We start from the raw sequence: 17,786 nt of genomic DNA on the forward strand, positions 1-17,786 counted from the left end.
GCCATAAATTTGACTTGCTACACTTGTTTATTACAGTATAGCCCAGGGCTTCGCCCCCCAGACCCCCTTCCTTGGGAGTAGGTTGATATCAGGTAGTAAGCATTCGGTCCCCCTCCTGTGTAAATAAAAAAACAACGACGCCAAATCACACACTTTGTAAGTTGTAATAAATGAAGAACGGTAACAACAAAGCAGCTGTTCAAGAAATTAAAATGAAAACGAACAAATTAGAAAGTGATATAAAACGACAGTTTGGGGAAATGAGTTCTCACACGCTTCCGAAGATTGCTTTTCGCTCAGGTGTTTTCTCTATGAACTGTGTCATGAGTTCTTTGACATCGACAGTGTTTTGGTGGACATGCATCAACGCAAGATGAGTAAGTCTTTTTTGTGACATTGAGCTTCTCAAGCATGTTTTCAATCGTATTAGAGCAGAAAAAGAACGTGCTGATTAGGCTGGCGCAAAATCTCAAAAAAAAAATTTTTTTCTTTTAAATTTTTCGTCAGTTTGGAATATTGTTCCTTTTGGTAAATGTATCTCCTACAGTACCAAATTTTACAAAAAAATATTAACGTTTGACCCTGGTTCACCTGGTTTGAATTTTTTCAAAATATCGAATTTTCGCTTATCCCTGAAACTGCTCACTCGCTATCTTCTAATGCACTCTAGCATCTTAATGGACACAATAAGAGGCAGTAACACAAACTTGTAGCAAGCAAAGTAGTTTAATTAGCAATTCCATGAACACTGACACATGTATTACTCTCAAAATGTCGAATTCTACCACATTTCAGACATGATTTTCTTTGTGCACTCTTCACGTAGTAAATATCTACTGCTTTCAGTTTCTTGAATCATTTGACGATGTTTATCGATTTTCACAGGCCAACAAAACTTTTTTTTTATATAAAGACATGTGAGAGTCATTTTAAGGTATTTCGAGGCCCCTGATTCTAAAAATGCACTAAGTTTTCTCGAATTGGCTTTAGTTTTTGAGTTACATCAAAAACATTTTTTTCGCAATTTTGAGCCCCTATAGATTTAACGTCGTGTCGTTTACTACATATAGACAAAACTGGAAGTAATCCCAGGCACATTTCTGAGTTGTATAAACGCTATTTGGAACCAATCACGTTGATTACAACCCAAACAAACAGCTATTTAACGTTTACTGGCCTAGTAACAATCAAAATATGATGCGAAGTAAGCCTGAGGATACAAGATGTAGAATATATAACTTGCGTGTTGCATTAATATATTTGTTGATTTCAACAGTCTCAGACTTACTAAGTAAGCTACTAAGTACAAACAAAATGCATACATTGTTTTGCTTAACAAACTAGACAAATAAACAAAACAAAGCTATCGATGAACAAACGCAACTCTTTATTATGATTGGCCTACTGAGCAACACCCATCAAGGTACGAAGGCCATTTATATAATTACAGAATACAAAGTTATGTTCTTCAGTAAAGTAGCTGCATTTATCCTTGCTGCGGAAGAACGTAATCTTGGCCTTGGAGTCAAGAATGCCATGTTGATCGAGATGAGGAGCCAAGATTGCAGCTACCACTTTTGATAACTAAATCTTTAACTACTACAGTAGGTGGTAGAAATGGTTTTGAGAAAAAAACTTGACCTTGCTCCAAAACATTACTAAAAGTATTGAGGTTACTCTCAGTCATGCCCGTTTTCCTATTGTTTCAAGCAAATCACCACTTGAAACTATAGAGAGGGCAAACAAAAAACAGAAATAGCAATGTCCATGCAATGACTGCCTTGCACACTCCATGTAAACATGATGTTCCAACTTCCTTCGAACATCCTCACCGTGCAGAAGTATCAATTTTCATGGTGATTCCACGGCTCTCTTTATGCCATGGCACTCTGAACTTCTTAGCCTTGAGCCCAGAAACGGGTTTGAGTGCAATGTTTGCATACTTTAGGAGGAACCCAGGACTTATCTTGATCACCCAGCTTCATGTCAAAGTAATAATGATAATGCTTCTTTTTATATAGCGCTGTATCTATCGCAAAATGTGTTGGTCCTCTGCGTTGATTCATGCAGAAAAATATATCTGGGTTGTTTGTACAGCATCCTACTTGTCAAAGGCATATTTTATTAGCCTATATGCCATTTATTTAGCCTATAGACCAGAAAAAAACTTCTTGCAGCAAAGACTTGGCCTTAGCAAAGGCTTGGAATAAAACTTCATTTGTACAAGTATCCATTTCAGTAGGCCTACTTTTTCAATATAAAGCTGCATTCATAAACACATGACTTTCGGGATATTTTTCTTGTGATGTAGGCCTACTGATTCACAACTGTTTTCATTGAGTATTTATGTCTCCCTTAAGTTAAACACAGTTCATTTCAACCTTTGCTTGCGTTTTGAACTTTCGTGCAATATGAACCAATTGAACTAGACAAGTGCAATTATGACATCATAATGGTAAACAGGGCTGAAAATAAGTAATTTGCTAATTAAATGCTTTTGAGAAACGATTTCAAAAATATTTTCATTGTCGAATATCTCGAAAACTAGAGGCAATTCGAAAAAACTAAGTGCATTTTAGGAATCAGGGGCCCTGAAATACTCTAAAATGACTCTCATCTTTTATGCCAAATTTTTTTGTTGGTCTACGACGTTATAGATTCACTGACTGCGAAAAGGCTGTAAAATCAACTAAAATGGGACTAAAAGCATGCACTATTAGTGACTCTCAGACTTGGAGTAGGGTGAAGATGTTCCACGTGGAAGTTAACAGAGGAAGTGACGTCAAAATCACGTGGTCAAATTTTGAGAAATCCTCTCTTGAGATACTTCTAAACCACTTCGAAATTTACTAATTTTTCAGAAAAATTCAGAATTTCTCCTTGGGTGAACCAGGGTCAAAGGTCAAAACCCAACAAAAATTTTTGGTTTACAAATATCAGTGAGCAAAATGGAATATTATTCCAAACTGACAAGAATTTTAAAGAACATCAAGGAAAATGAGCCACCCTAGTGCTGATGGTGCAGCTGAAACAGGGAGGCAAAAGGCAGAGCTCCACGAGTTTTCGCGTTTCTTTGAAAAGATCTATAGTGTTTGGGGGTTTAGTTGCGATAGTATCTCAGCAACCTTTTGAACGGAGTTTGCGGTTTTTCCACTTACAACATCGCTGAGCAAGGTAAGTTCCGTTTTTAGACGATCTTTCTCATGGCATCGGGAAAGATGATCTCAGTATCAGATCTTTCCTCACCGTTTGCACAGCTCAGAAGGGCCTTCTCTCTGTTGGCTGCTGTAAGCAGATCCGCCTGTTCGAATCTTCAACTAAGCTCAGCTTGAACCAAATTAAGGGCTTCAGTGTAGCCTATTGCTATTTCTAAGCTCCTTCTCCCGCAGACGACAAAGCATCCGATTCCTCTGTGTTTCGAAATCTTACTAGAGTTTTGCTCACTCGGGGATCCTTGGCGTCTTTGGGTTATTGGCAGACGTAAAGACGTTCGCTGCTTCCACAAGCTTGGAAACGGATTCATTTTTTCTGAGATTTTTGATCCGTTTGTGGAGAATGGTGATGGATTCCAAAGCTGTAGAAGCAGAAATCGTCTTGTTTTGAGCTATCTTGCGACGGCTTCTGCAGGCTAAAAAACTTCACCGCTGCAGGTAATCGCAAAATAAAGCCGCATCGTGCGTGCTTGTTTTACCAAGCCGAATATCTTTGTACGTGCGTCTCCTCTCATTGCACTCTCTTCTGTCATGTCGGCCAGACATTGCAACATGATAGGGTAGCACTTAACAACACGAGCGAGGGCAGAAGCACGAACTCACCAACGAGTAGGACACAAACCCAGCAAATTGCAGGCAACTTCATCGGAACCAAACAGCGACATGAATAAAGATTTACATTTAGACGATTCACGAATTACAACTGCAACACTTTGAACGAAGTTTAAGGCATCAGTAATAAGCCTCACCTCCTTTACAACGTTATGTAGCCTACTTTGAATTGTCAGAATTTTGTAGGGGGTGCTGAAGCATTTATCGCAAATTCCAGGAGGGCTGAATTAGCTTTAGGGGGGCTGCAACACCTTGAGCACCCCTACTTCCCGCGCCCCTGCGCAGACTAACACTTTTTAGCTCAAAGTATGTTTGATTAAAGTAATTGCATAAAGTTATTAGTATTTGTAGTACCGAACATGCAGTGGGCTAAGAATTTTCGTTTAAACGTTTGTTTGCTAAACATGAGTTAAGTATCTACATTTTGGGCTCTTTATTTCTTGGTTAAATTACTCTGGTCAACAGCAAATTTTGAAGGGAGATCCGATTAGGTTATTTCAGTGTGTTATTCTTGAAGGGTTTTTGATGCTGATTCCGAAAGTGTCCTTTTATTTTATTTTTTCTCTAGTCCATCAGGTTTTTGAGATATTTGAACTTTCAGTGTTTAAATTTGACCTATAGCGATGCAAATGCGACGCAGTTTGACATTTTAGTTTGTTATTCTATTAATTTGTAGTTCTACACAATTTTGAAGTACAGTAATCAGATTCAGCTAGGTCAAGACTGACTAATATTTTTCCCCTAAGTTTCATCCTTTGTGACGTAATAATAATATTTTTGAAATCTTCACCTTCCGAACTCGTATTTTTTTTTCTCGTACTGTATTTTACAATTCGTATTCCGACATTGATCGATATCATAAACCGACTAACTTAGGCTACGTCTACGTAAGTATATCCATTATCCTCGCCAGTCTTAATTCTTTTTTTAAGCTGCATATTTTAATCAAGTCATTTTAACACAATTCATTTGATTCTATATCACTGCTTGACGGAATTTTGCCCTGAGTTACCTCTCATCAACTAAAGTACCGTAATTTAATTTAATTTAGTTTCACATTAAAATTATTACTTAGTCAATTTCCAAAATCCTTGCTAAATTAAATATTTCATAACGCAATAATAGTGTTTTGTTTATTTTCTAAAGTGTTTCTTACACCACTTAAACCAGACTTGTTATTTGTTCTTTTTCGGTGCTTGTTGGTCACCGTCCTATTTCGTCACACATAAGTGAATTCTTTGATTATCCTGACTACAAGTTATAAATGCAGGTGTTGGTGATTTTGCTTTTAATCTGTTTTGTTGTAAAGTCATTTTGTAATCTTTCGTGTCCTGCGTTATTGGTTTTGTATTCATCTGTTGGTCATACTTTGTTTGTGGCAATGTCTGCGGATTGTAAAAATTTTTATTCAAAAAACTCCTTCTCTTTAACTAACAATATTAATAGGAACCAGCTATCGATTTTACATGTAAACATGAGAAGCCTAGTTGGCAACTTTGAAAAATTAGAATCACTGCTTGTCGAAATGCAAGAAGCACCGGACCTTATTGCTGTGTCAGAAACCTGGCTGAATGAAAATCGATTGCATTTTGTTAGCTTGCAAGGCTATAATTTTGTCCACTTTAATAACAAACAAACTGATGCTAAAATACAAGCAGGTGGTGTCGGGCTATACGTAAGCAGTTCAATAAAGTATAATCAAATTAATAATTTAAGTCTAAACTTACAGGAATGTGAAGATCTCTGGGTGGATATTACTTTATCAAACAATAGACAGTGCACAGTTGGTGTAGTAGGGGAAGTGCGGGACCGATGGGACACGGGGACCGAAGGGACAGCGCGATATCTTGCCCTCTAGTGAATAGTTTTTGGCAATATTGATTTTGGACACGAAATATGTATCTCAGGTTGCGCACGTGAAAGGAGTAGAATCTAGCTCAACTGTGTAAACAATGGCGGCAAAATATTAATTTTAAGACACTAAAATAACTTGTAGCTATAGGATTAAAAAAAATCTGTGGAAAATATCAGAAATAACGATGATTGACAATAAAGTTGTTTTAAATCAGTGATATAAGAAGCAAGGTTTGTGATACTAATGGAGTTTCAGATGTCAACAGCATGGACAGCAGAAAAATATTTTCCAAAATTGCTGATTGCGGGACCGATGGGACAAGGGCATTTTAAATAGGCATTTTAATTTGTCTTTCCAAACAATGAGGATGTTGCCTCAATTTCTCAAAAAGATAAAGAAAAAATAATCCTTGCCACAACCAGTTGATATGACAACACGCCTAAGCGGCATTCTACGTTTCTCAGAGATTGTTTCGTCTGTATAGACAACCTACACATGGATATTGCAATTGCTTACTAACATTGACAAAGGAACTTGACTTTTCATGTTGATTTTTCACTTTTAATGTAAATAACCAATTTCAGTTCATAAAATCATTTTTTGTACTTCTTTTGTGCAATTTTGGATATGTCCCATCGGTCCCATAACACTGTCCCATCGGTCCCATAGGTATGGGACCCATGGGACAACCAACAACATTGATAAAATGTTGAATAACTCAATAACTAATTATAACATTTCAATAATTTTTACATCATAGCTTGTAAGTCTGTGGATCTACAAACTATGAAAAAATGGACGACGTAGCATTTATGTTGGAGTCGCTATTAACAAATAAAAAAATCTGTCCCATGGGTCCCGCACCTACCCTATACAGGCATCCCAAAAATAAGTTAATTGAGTTTCAAACCAAATTCTGTGAGTGCATTGATTCGTTAAATAATTTCAAAAAACAATATTACATTTGTGGTGATTTTAATATTGATATGTTAGCAAAGACAAAAAATTCTGCTGTAAAAAATTACTGTGATGCGTTTCTCTCTTTAGGGTGCAATCAATTAGTACAATCCCCAACCCGTGTAACTTCCACAAGTTCAACTTTAATCGATCATGTATACAGCAACGACCAATCAAATAAAATTCAATGCCATGTTCTTATTCACGATGTTTCTGACCACTTTCCTATTGTAGTTGTGATAAACTCTGTAAAACCAAAACAAGAAAAATATACACAAAAAGTAAGGAACATGAAAAACTTTGTTGCTGATGAATTCGTTTGTGATCTGGAAAATAGCTTGACCAACCAATACACAGAAAGGAATGATTCAGTTCATAGCAAATTTAATCATCTCATCGACACTTTTAATGACACTTTAAACAAGCATGCACCTTTACGATTGTTGTCTCGAAGAGAAAGAAAACTCAAGACCAAATCATGGCTAACAAAAGGAATTTTGAACTCCATCAAAACTAAAAACAGACTATATCACTTAAAAATAAAAGACCCAACAAACACTTCTGCACAAGCAACATACAAAAAGTACAGAAATGTACTTACTTATACCAAAGAGCAAGCAAAACAAATGCATTACAGTTTTCTTATTACGCAAAGCAAGCACAACACTGGAAAAATATGGAAAACCATAAATGACATCATCAAGTACAAACATAAGCACACAGCTCACATACCAGAAGAAATAATTAGCACTGACAATGAAAAAATATCTGACCCTGCACAAATAAGTAACTGTTTTAATGATTATTTCACAGAAATTGGTCCTTCTATGGCATCTAAAATCCCTCTACCGTCTCCTGGCTCATTATTGAAATTGCAAAGTGTCCCATTCTCCTTTTTCCTAAAACCTGTCAATCAAGAAGAAGTATTAAAACATCTTAATAATCTTTCTGTCTCTAAAAGTACAGGACATGATGGAATACCTATGAGATTTGTCAAACTATCCTCACCAATAATCGCCCCTTTCCTCACCAACTTATTCAATGAGTGTATCGATAAAGGTGTATATCCTGATGTACTAAAGGTCGCTCAAGTTACCCCAATCTTCAAAAGTGGCTCCAGGAAAAATTGTTCCAACTATAGGCCCATATCACTATTGTCCCCCTTCACCAAAATATTCGAAAAATGCCTGTATGAACAAATGTACAATTATCTAACAAAAAAAGACCTGATCACACCACATCAGTATGGATTTAGACCACAATATTCCACTTCGTTAGCTGTGTCAAACGTTTGTGATAACATCTTAACTAACCTAGATAATAAAGATACAACTTGCTCTGTATTTCTTGATTTAGCTAAAGCCTTCGACACAGTTGATCACACTATTCTCATACAGAAACTGCAAACATACGGTTTTCGGGGCCTTCCATTACAATTGTTAAAAAGCTATATCAGCAATCGTCTACAGCACACGGTCGTCAATGGAATCTCTTCAAACTCAAGACAGGTTACCTGCGGTGTGCCCCAAGGATCGACATTGGGACCCCTTCTTTTCTTACTCTATATAAATGACTTACCAAATTCAACAAACATGAATGTTAAACTATTTGCTGACGACACCAATCTTACGATGAGCGACAAATGTCAAATAAATTTGCAGAACAATGTGAATGCCGAAATGCAAAAAGTTTACAACTGGTTGAAGCTTAATAGATTATCATTAAATTTCTCAAAAACTGAATACATGCTAATAACAAATAAAAAACACATAAAAAATTTTAACATTAACATTGGTAACACAAGCATTCAACAAAAAGATCAAATAAAATACCTTGGCGTTTACATAGATAACAAATTAACATGGAAATATCACATAGATAAAATTTGCGGAAAAGTAGCAAAAGGTTCATGGGCGTTGCTTAAACTCAGAAATTATGTCAACACAGACACTTTAAAAGATGTGTATCACGCTTTGATTTACTGTCATTTGCAATATTGTATTTCAAGCTGGGGAAAGGCCTGTGACAGTGCACTGGATCCATTAATAAAATTACAAAAAAAGGTTATAAGAATAATTACGAAACAAAATTACTATGCTCACACTAATTTTTTATTTTTCAAAATGAACATCTTGAAACTAAAAGACATACATAACATTGAAATAAAAAAACATATGTACAAAGTTCATATGAATGAGTATCCGTCTACGTATTGTGATTTATTTACAAATGCTTCATCTATTCATCAGCATAACACAAGATATCAAACAGGCAACAATTATTTTATAAACAGATCAAACACAGAATTTGGCAAGAAGTCCATGCAGGTATTGGGACCAATGCTCTGGTCAGAGGTTCCAAGTAGGCTAAAAAACTTATCATTTCGTTGTTTCAAAAAAGAGATCAAAACGTTAATTTTACAAAGCTACAGTGCATCGTAAGTGATATGTTATGGAAACCAACTTGTCAGTTGCTTCGGAAATTTTATTATTCTCTGCTTGCTTCATGGAATTTTGTGTTTTGGCCTACGTTATCATCAATATGTTTTTTTTTTGTGCGTATGCTGTTGTTGAAGCGCGGGAACGTTTCAATTATTATTTTTCTCTTGTAAGCTTATTTTAAATGGCAAAATCGTAATTTCCGTAGGGTGGCAATTGACTAGTAGACCGTATGGTCGTCTCGTTGTCTCCCTGTCGGTATGGGAACTTGTGTAACTTTTGTACTGTGTATATTGCATATTTCAAACATGTACCTATGTTCCTGTTACTGACAAATAAAACATTGATGATGATGATGATGATAATAGCGACGATTTTAACTTCAAGCCTGTTTATACAATGCGGATTTGACCATGCGTTGTGATTCCCAGTGACATTTTAGAAACATTTTTTTTGCGACTTGACACATAAAAATATAAACCTGATGTGCTATAGAAAAAACGAAAGCATATTCGGAATCAGCGAAGAAAATTGATCTCAAAAAGTTTATTTGTGTTATTGGTACGATATGTAGCAGTTTTGGAACAACCCTACTGCTGAAATTGTGTAATTCAACATTATTGTCGTTTAGCAATGGATCTGTGAATGATCAGCTGTGAATCAAGCGCACTTTCAGACTACGATTTTTGATTTTGATTATAATCTGATAATAAAACGCATTTCATTTTCACATGCTTTTTCTTGAAGGGGCGGCAAAGTCTGAATCCACCCTGGGCGGCACATTCCCTAGCTACGCCACTGCTTCCATCATAGTTAATAGGTAGTGTATATTTATTAACTATGCTTCCATAAAAGGAAAAAGAAATTAACTCATCTACATTATGTCATGTATCAAATTGCATTAATTCAATGTTTGTCAAGTCTACTGCCACAAACATGCCTGAGAATGAAGAAAAAAGCGAAACAACGTAGGACTATGCAAAAAAACATATGCTGCTGCCAAGCAGTGCAAGCACAAACACTTAGAAATTTCAGCATAACCATAAAAACCATTTTTACTAGTTTAACGTTTTTCAAGAGCACTGTAATGAAACTAAACTGCAAATTGTAAAAAATTTGCAACTTTTCCAGAAAAATATGAAAAAAAACAAAAAAACGAGTGTTTTTGTTTTTTTTTGAAAAAAACACGTTTCAAAAAGAAAAAAAAAAACGATTCGTTTTTTTGCATTTACATCTCTAGTCCTGACCCAAAAATGGCCGGAGTCCGGATATATAAAAATATCCATGTTTTAAAAGGTATAAACTTTTTTAGAGAAGAGAAATTAATTCAAAATTGACAAAAAAAAGCACTACGGTATTCAAAAAAAAGTTCACAGTTTTTTTTATCTGTTCTGCAATAAACAAATGGGCTGGTGAAACGAGAGTGACAGTTGGAAACTTTTAAGGCGCTAGTAGGAAAAATTATTTGGCTGTGTCAGGCAACACCACCGTCATTCAAGGGTCAGTCCTTGGTCCTTTGTTATTTTTATTATATGTGAACGATCTACCTACTGCGTCCTCTTTCATGACTACTCTTTTTGCGGATGACACCAGCCTAAACATGACACACCATAATTTGACTTGCCTAGAACAACAAGCCAATGAAGAAATAAAAAAGATTGATGTATGGATGAGAACCAATAAATTATCGATTAATTACACTAAAACTAATTTTATGATCATTTGTAGAAATCCTCCTGTTGCAAAATCGTTCTCTCTCACCTTAAACGGCCAAAGCATTAACAAAACTGATCAAGTAAAATATCTTGGAGTAACGATAGACCACAGATTGAACTGGAACGCCCATATCTCTGACCTTTGCACAAAATTGAGTAAAGTATGTGGCATTGCTTACAAAATCAGATACTATGTCTCATTATCCACATTACGATTAATTTACTTTTCATTATTTAAATCAAATCTTCAATATTCGATAATTAATTGGGGTAGGGCCAACAAAACGTTAGTACACAAGGTGGAAGTGATTCAGAACAAATTTATTAGAGCGTGTTTGTTTGGTGAAAGGAAAACTTCGACGACCTACATGTACAGCAAATTTCAGGTATTAAAAGTGAGTGACCTTGCAAAGCTGGCATATGCACAGTTCATGTTCAAGTACGAAAATAATTTTTTGCCAGCATGTTTCTCTGGCTACTTTGTTAAATTAGACGACATACATCAACATGATACAAGACATAAGGCTAAAACCAGATTTTTTCTTCCCAGGTTTGAAACAAACTTTGGCAAAAAAACACTCCATTTCTTGTGTGTGCAAGTGTGGAGTGAAATTTCTCACGATATAAAAGATTTACCGTTCCATTGCTTTAAAAAAAATCTCAAAAACCAACTGTTACATGAATATACATGCGTACCTTAAGTGCTCAATACAAAGGATAACTTACCTTTACAGTAGGCCTATATCATCATATCGTACTTATTAATCTTTGTTCTCTACAGTTATTAGTATCAAATTGCCCTGTTTTTGTATGCTTCACATAAAAATTGTTGCAATTCGGTGGTGGTATCCACGTTTTTCTTCGTTATTTCAGGAAAACTTTCGCAAGTGCTGTAGCCTATTATAGCACACAATCACTAATTATTGGTGGTTGGTCAATTCTTGGTCGTTGGTTTGAATCTTCATCCTCGGCTTACTCAGTCTGAGAATGCAGATTCAAACCAACAGTAGTTGTTTTTCAATCTCAGTGGCGAGCCCTTTTTATTCAATGAAGTAGTGTGCCTGCCTCTGCACACTAGTGTGTATGAATGTGTAGTTAGATTTACTGTGATGGGGTGGTGGCTGACTAGATGACTGCTTATGGTCTTTCGCTACCATCCTGATTGCGCCATAATCTAACCAACAGTTGTACAATGCATTGTTTTGACAATTACATTTTACTCTGATTATTTGTTAATATATGGCGCTGTTAAAACAAAATAAATTGACTTGACTTGACTTCTGGCAGAATAATTTTTCCGCTTTCCGCCTAAATAGTCATCCGTGAATAAGTGTAAGGTATATAATGCGACCTGAGCTACTTTCGACAAATCTCAAATAAAACTATAATCCGCAACACATGCCACTTAAATTTTACATGCATCGGATTCAGTATTGAATTACCTTTTCAGGAGTGTGCACCAATAGGTGGGCATTTGGTAGGAACTCCCAGCAGAACGGTTCAAAGATGGAGGATATATTTACGATAAACATTAAAATAATACAATTTTTGCAAAATTGACACTTCTCCAAACATCTTCAAATAAAACTATAATTCGTAACACATGCCACTTAAATTTTACATGCATCGGATTCAGTATTGAATTACCTTTCCAGGGGTGTGCACCAATAGGTGGGCATTTGGTAGGAACTCCAAGCAGAACGGTCCAAAGATGGGGGATATATTTACGATAATCAAGAGAATAATGCAATTTTTGCATAATTGACATCTCTCCAATAAACCTCAAATAAAACTATAATCTGCAACACATGCCACTTAAATTTTACATGCATCGGATTCAGTATTGAATTACCTTTCCAGGGGTGTGCACCAATAGGTGGGCATTTGGTAGGAACTCCCAGCAGAGCGGTCCAAAGATGGAGGATATATTTACGATAAACATTAAAATAATACGATTTTTGCATAATTGACACTTCTCCAAATATCTTTGAATAAAACTATAATCCGCAACACATGCCACTTAAATTTTACATGCATCGGATTCAGTATTGAATTACCTTTCCAGGGGTGTGCACCAATAGGTGGGCATTTGGAAAGGTGTCAATTATGCAAAAATTGCATTATTCTCTTGATTATCATAAATATATCCTCCATCTTTGGACCGTTCTGCTGGAAGTTCCTACCAAATGCCCACCTATTGGTGAACACCCCTAGAAAGGTAATTCAATACTGAATCCGATGCATGTAAAATTTAAGTGGCATGTGTTGCAAATTATAGTTTTACTTGAGGTTTATTGGAGAGATGTCAATTATGCAAAAATTGCATTATTCTCTTGATTATCGTAAATATATCCTCCATCTTTGGACCGTTCTGCTTGGAGTTCCTACTAAATGACCACCTATTAGTGCACACCCCTAGAAAGGTAATTCAATATTGAATCCGATGCATGTAAAATTTAAGTGGCATGTGTTGCGGATTATAGTTTTATTCGAAGATGTTTGGAGAAGTGTCAATTATGCAAAAATTGTATTATTTTAATGTTTATCGTAAATATATCCTCCATCTTTGAACCGTTCTGCTTGGAGTTCCTACCAAATGCCCACCTATTGGTGCACACCCCTGAAAAGGTAATTTAATACTGAATTTTATGTATGTAAAATTTAAGTGGCATGTGTTGCGGATTATAGTTTTATTTGAGATTTGTCGAAAGTAGCTCGGCTCGCATTTTATACCTCGCACTTATTCACGGATGACATTTTTAGGCGGAAAGCGGAAAAATTATTCTGCCAGAATGACGGTAGTCAGGCAACACTATGTTGAGCTCCATCATTAAAAACTTTGTTTGGCAGTCCGGCAACCGGCCGGCCGGCATCCTGCTTGCACTTTGCAGCATTTTGCGCGTTTGCTCAAAGGTGAATAGTGTTTTTATGGTTGTGATTGGTCAATATTAAACAAACCCAATAAAACATGAAGACCATGTTGTGGTCAGACTTTCACAAATTTTGTGTAAAGTTGGACTGTTTAATAGTTAAAAAAATTGTGTATGACCAAACTAGTTTAATGACAGGAAAACTCCAACAATTTACATCTACAGTACAACTAATTCTAAGTATTAAAAGTAGTATACTACAGTAGGTGATCTTGTAATGCTTATAAAAACAAGTCATTTAAAAATATGAAAATAATTCATTGCCAGTACCTATGTTTCTCTTTCTGGTTAGGGTACTTTGCTACTAGCTAGATGACATACACCAACATGGAAGAAGACACAAGTTTAAAAACAGGGCTTTTCACAAATTTTAGCAAAAAACTATTTATTTTCTGTATACATGCAAGTGACAAAACGTTTGCAATTATATAGCTTTATAAAAATGTCAAAAATCAACTCTTGTATTGATATACCTGTTCCAGACGGTTGTTCGCCTGGTCAAACGCAGGCCTCGAAATTCACGGCGGACACCGCGGACATGTCCGCCGTCACAGCATGTGATGTCCGCGGGAAGTACCATCTAGATCGGTCATATTTGTCCGCCGAAAAATAACACAAGAGCGATACAAATCGTCATTGCATAGCACGTACAATTCTTGCGAGAATATAATTTCCGCGCATTCTAGCGTGCATCTACAAAATGTGAATACTGTATTCCTTAGCTTCCGTTCAAGCAGGAAAACTTTCGATTTTTATGTTGCTTCAACTATTGATGACATTCTTCTTGCTGACATTGAATCAGCGTAACAAAGGTGGATCCTTCGCTAAGAATCGATGGGACTGGGAGTACCGGTACTTCTACACTAATCACGCGCAACTTAGTTCAAATCTTACGTCACAATGTCTGATCTCCGAGTAAGAGGCTTTGATCTCCGAGTAACATTGATAAGACAAGATTGGTTACAAAATTAGATTAATACACGTAGGCTATTACAGCAAGATGCAGCAAAATTTGTTAAGTTTTGGTATTACAATAAGAAAGAAAAGGCCCAGGGAAAATTCGCTTTCGCTCACATGACACACAAAAATAAACCAAAAGAAAAAAGCCAAGTGAAACTTTGCACAGCAGCAAATAGTAGTGTGGAAGTTTTCCGACTCATGCCCAGAGCATTGTGACGCAAGAAGCCACACGACCTCGTTCGGTGGAAGTTAATCAGTTTTGCGGCGTATTTAGCAGCTACACGGCGCTTTGACTCTTCAAGCGCACGTCGTTGTGCTGATGATAGCCCTTCAGAGTGACTTCGCTAAAATTTTAAAAAGTCTTCTAAACAGTAGCTATAGTTCTCAAATGGGGAAGAATTATCAAGATAAAGTGATTTAAGCATGACGATCGACGCTAAAACTGGTGTGTCCGCCGTGAGACTTAATTTGTCCGCCGAAATAGCTGCTCAGACCGGACACGTTTGACCGCCGTCAGCAAAAACGAATTTCGAGGCCTGCAAACGTCATATAAAAACCGTTCAAGTCTACTGAATATTTCGTCATGGAAATTCCTAAAACATGAGCCAAAATTGCCCCATCGTTCGTAAGACCTGTGTCAAACCTGTTGAAACCTGTTTAAACATGAAATATTGCGTCACACGAACTGCTGATGTGTCTTTGAGTTATCACAAATTTTTCTGATTCATTCTTGAAGTTGTGTGTTGGAAGTCGGTCGCACATTTAACTGGTTTATTTGGTGCTTGCTAGCTGGAAAAATTCTCCGTCTTTTATCCAAGTAATCTGTATCGTAGTGACAGTTTTTTAGAGGTGTAAGGCATTGCATCTCGATTTCGATAGCCGCGGGCTAATTTTACAGGAATACACTTATTGAATAGACGTTTCAAGAAGTGTTTCTTTCTCGGTCGATACATACAGACGAACGGATTCGGGAATCTTATGTTACAATTTTCCCACGAAGAGATTATGGTTTACCGCTGTGACCAATACCTATAATAGGCCTAGGCTACTGAAATAAATCATACTTCTCTTCATTATTTGATCAAGCAAACGTAATCTAATATAAATTCAGTAAGAAAGATGCTCCTCCAGCAAATAACTGCTTGTTGGTAACTGCACAACAAACAGTTATTCGCTGAAGGGGCATTTTCATCATTTGTTATTTATTTTTTGTTAAATTTGCAGATATGTTACACCTGTAATCACTTAGACTACATCATTTCAATGTGAAACGAAAATTTTTATGAGTATTTCTTGATCACATTGCAACTTACTTGTATCACACCTTGGTTCCTATCAATCCAGAATATCTCAATATTGCACCACAATGGATGGCATGTCTTGGAAATTAAAAAAGGAACAATTTGTCAGTGGATTGAATGGAACTTCTGTTTTTGAAATAACTGTAATATCAAGCTTCTCGCCATTAGTGGTCCTTGCACGAGCTCTTCTTCTCAGTTGTTTGCCAAGCTTTGTTTTTCAAAATAAATTTCTACGATACTTGCTCGATTATGGTTTGCTAATTTTGCCAATAACGTTAATATTGACTGAATTTTCTAATGTAACATCAATAATTTTATTGACTTCCATCACATTGCTCACATCTGCTTTGTTGTTGCTGTGGAAAACATCATCAAAAAATCTCCAGCAATTAGAAGATAATGCTAGTTGTGTTTCAACGTATTTTTATCAGTCGTATTTAAATGAAAAAGAAAACGAATCTGGCCTTGAAGATGTAAAAACTAAAGAACACACTGCAGATAAGCTTGGTGAAGACATAGGTTCAGGAATGGTGGTTTCTTCTAAAATGCCTTTTTTGACAAGTTTTCGAGCATATGTAAACATTGCAACGTGCATATGTATTCTAGCTGTGGATTTTCATGCTTTTCCAAGAAGATTTGCAAAGGTTGAAAAGTTTGGAACTGGTCTGCTTGACTTGGGTGTGGGAGGTTACATCATAACTAATGCTGTTGTATGTAGAGAAGCAAGAAAGAGTCATGAACTGGACTCTGCAAGCTCTACGCGATTAACTTTGTCAGCAATGTTATTTCAAATATTCTCTTCATGGCCAATTGTTGTTCTTGGCCTGCTGAGACTAATTTCAGTTAAATTGTCTGGGTACAATGAGCATGTCACTGAGTACGGTATACACTGGAATTTTTTCTTTACATTAGCGCTGGTGAAAACCTCAGCAGTTTTGCTATTGAAATTGTTTAAAGTTAGACATTGCTTGTGGCTATCTGCAATAATTGCAATTGTTTACCAATTTGTCTTATCTTATCCACCTGTTAATGCAACAACGGTTTTGTTTAACGATAATCGCAATGGTTTTTTTATGGCAAATAAAGAAGGCTTAGCATCTTGTGTTGGTTTTTTATCCCTCTACTTTGCTGGGGTTGGTCTGGGATGTTTTCTTTTCCAATCGAGACATTCGTTGAATGATTGGAAAAAGGCAGCTACAAAACTTCTCTTACTCAGTACTGCTATGTTTGGATTTATGTATTTGTCTGAAATGTTTATTCAACCGATTTCAAGACGCTTGGCAAATTTGTCATATGTATTGTGGTTGCTTGGGCATTCTACATTTTTCTTGTTTGCTTTTTTACTGGTTGATTTGCTTGTGTCATTTTCCATAAACAAAAAATGTTTACCCATACACAGCATGCCTGACAGATGGTTAATCACAAAGCATAATGAAACTGATGCGAAGAAGAAACTTAAATTCACTCCACCATATCCACCCTTGTGTCTAATGTATGCTATCAGCCGTAATCAGTTGTTTTATTTTCTCTTTTCAAATCTGCTTACAGGTTCAGTGAATGGGCTTGTTGACACATTGTCAGCAAGCGATTATCAGGCTGTGTTTATTTTGTGCATGTATAATTTTATTGTCACGTTGACTCTTTGGATACTAAATGTCAAGCAAGTTACATTAAAGTTCTGGTAACAAGTTTGTCTTCCATATGAAGATGACTTTTTTTGTGACGTACATTATGTTTTCACAGTAACATTGTTTATTTTTCGTCGTTCACCATGTTCTTGTTTTATGTTAGTGTTCCATCTGCTTA

At 36.2% G+C, this 17,786-nt stretch overlaps 1 protein-coding gene across 1 annotated transcript; it reads left to right on the forward strand.

Moving 5' to 3' along the window:
* The first annotated feature begins 15,913 nt into the window (after window positions 1-15,913).
* LOC145785585 (glucosaminyl-phosphatidylinositol-acyltransferase PIGW-like) lies at window positions 15,914-17,771 on the forward strand. Its single transcript, XM_082597248.1, has 2 exons — window positions 15,914-17,340; window positions 17,392-17,771. The coding sequence occupies exons 1-2, from the start codon at window positions 16,046-16,048 to the stop codon at window positions 17,663-17,665; spliced, it is 1,569 nt and encodes a 522-aa protein (XP_082453374.1). The 5' UTR covers window positions 15,914-16,045; the 3' UTR covers window positions 17,666-17,771.
* Window positions 17,772-17,786: the final 15 nt, after the last annotated feature.

This window comes from Aplidium turbinatum, chromosome 16, assembly GCF_918807975.1.
Source record: "Aplidium turbinatum chromosome 16, kaAplTurb1.1, whole genome shotgun sequence".
In the NCBI taxonomy this organism is placed as follows: domain Eukaryota; kingdom Metazoa; phylum Chordata; class Ascidiacea; order Aplousobranchia; family Polyclinidae; genus Aplidium; species Aplidium turbinatum.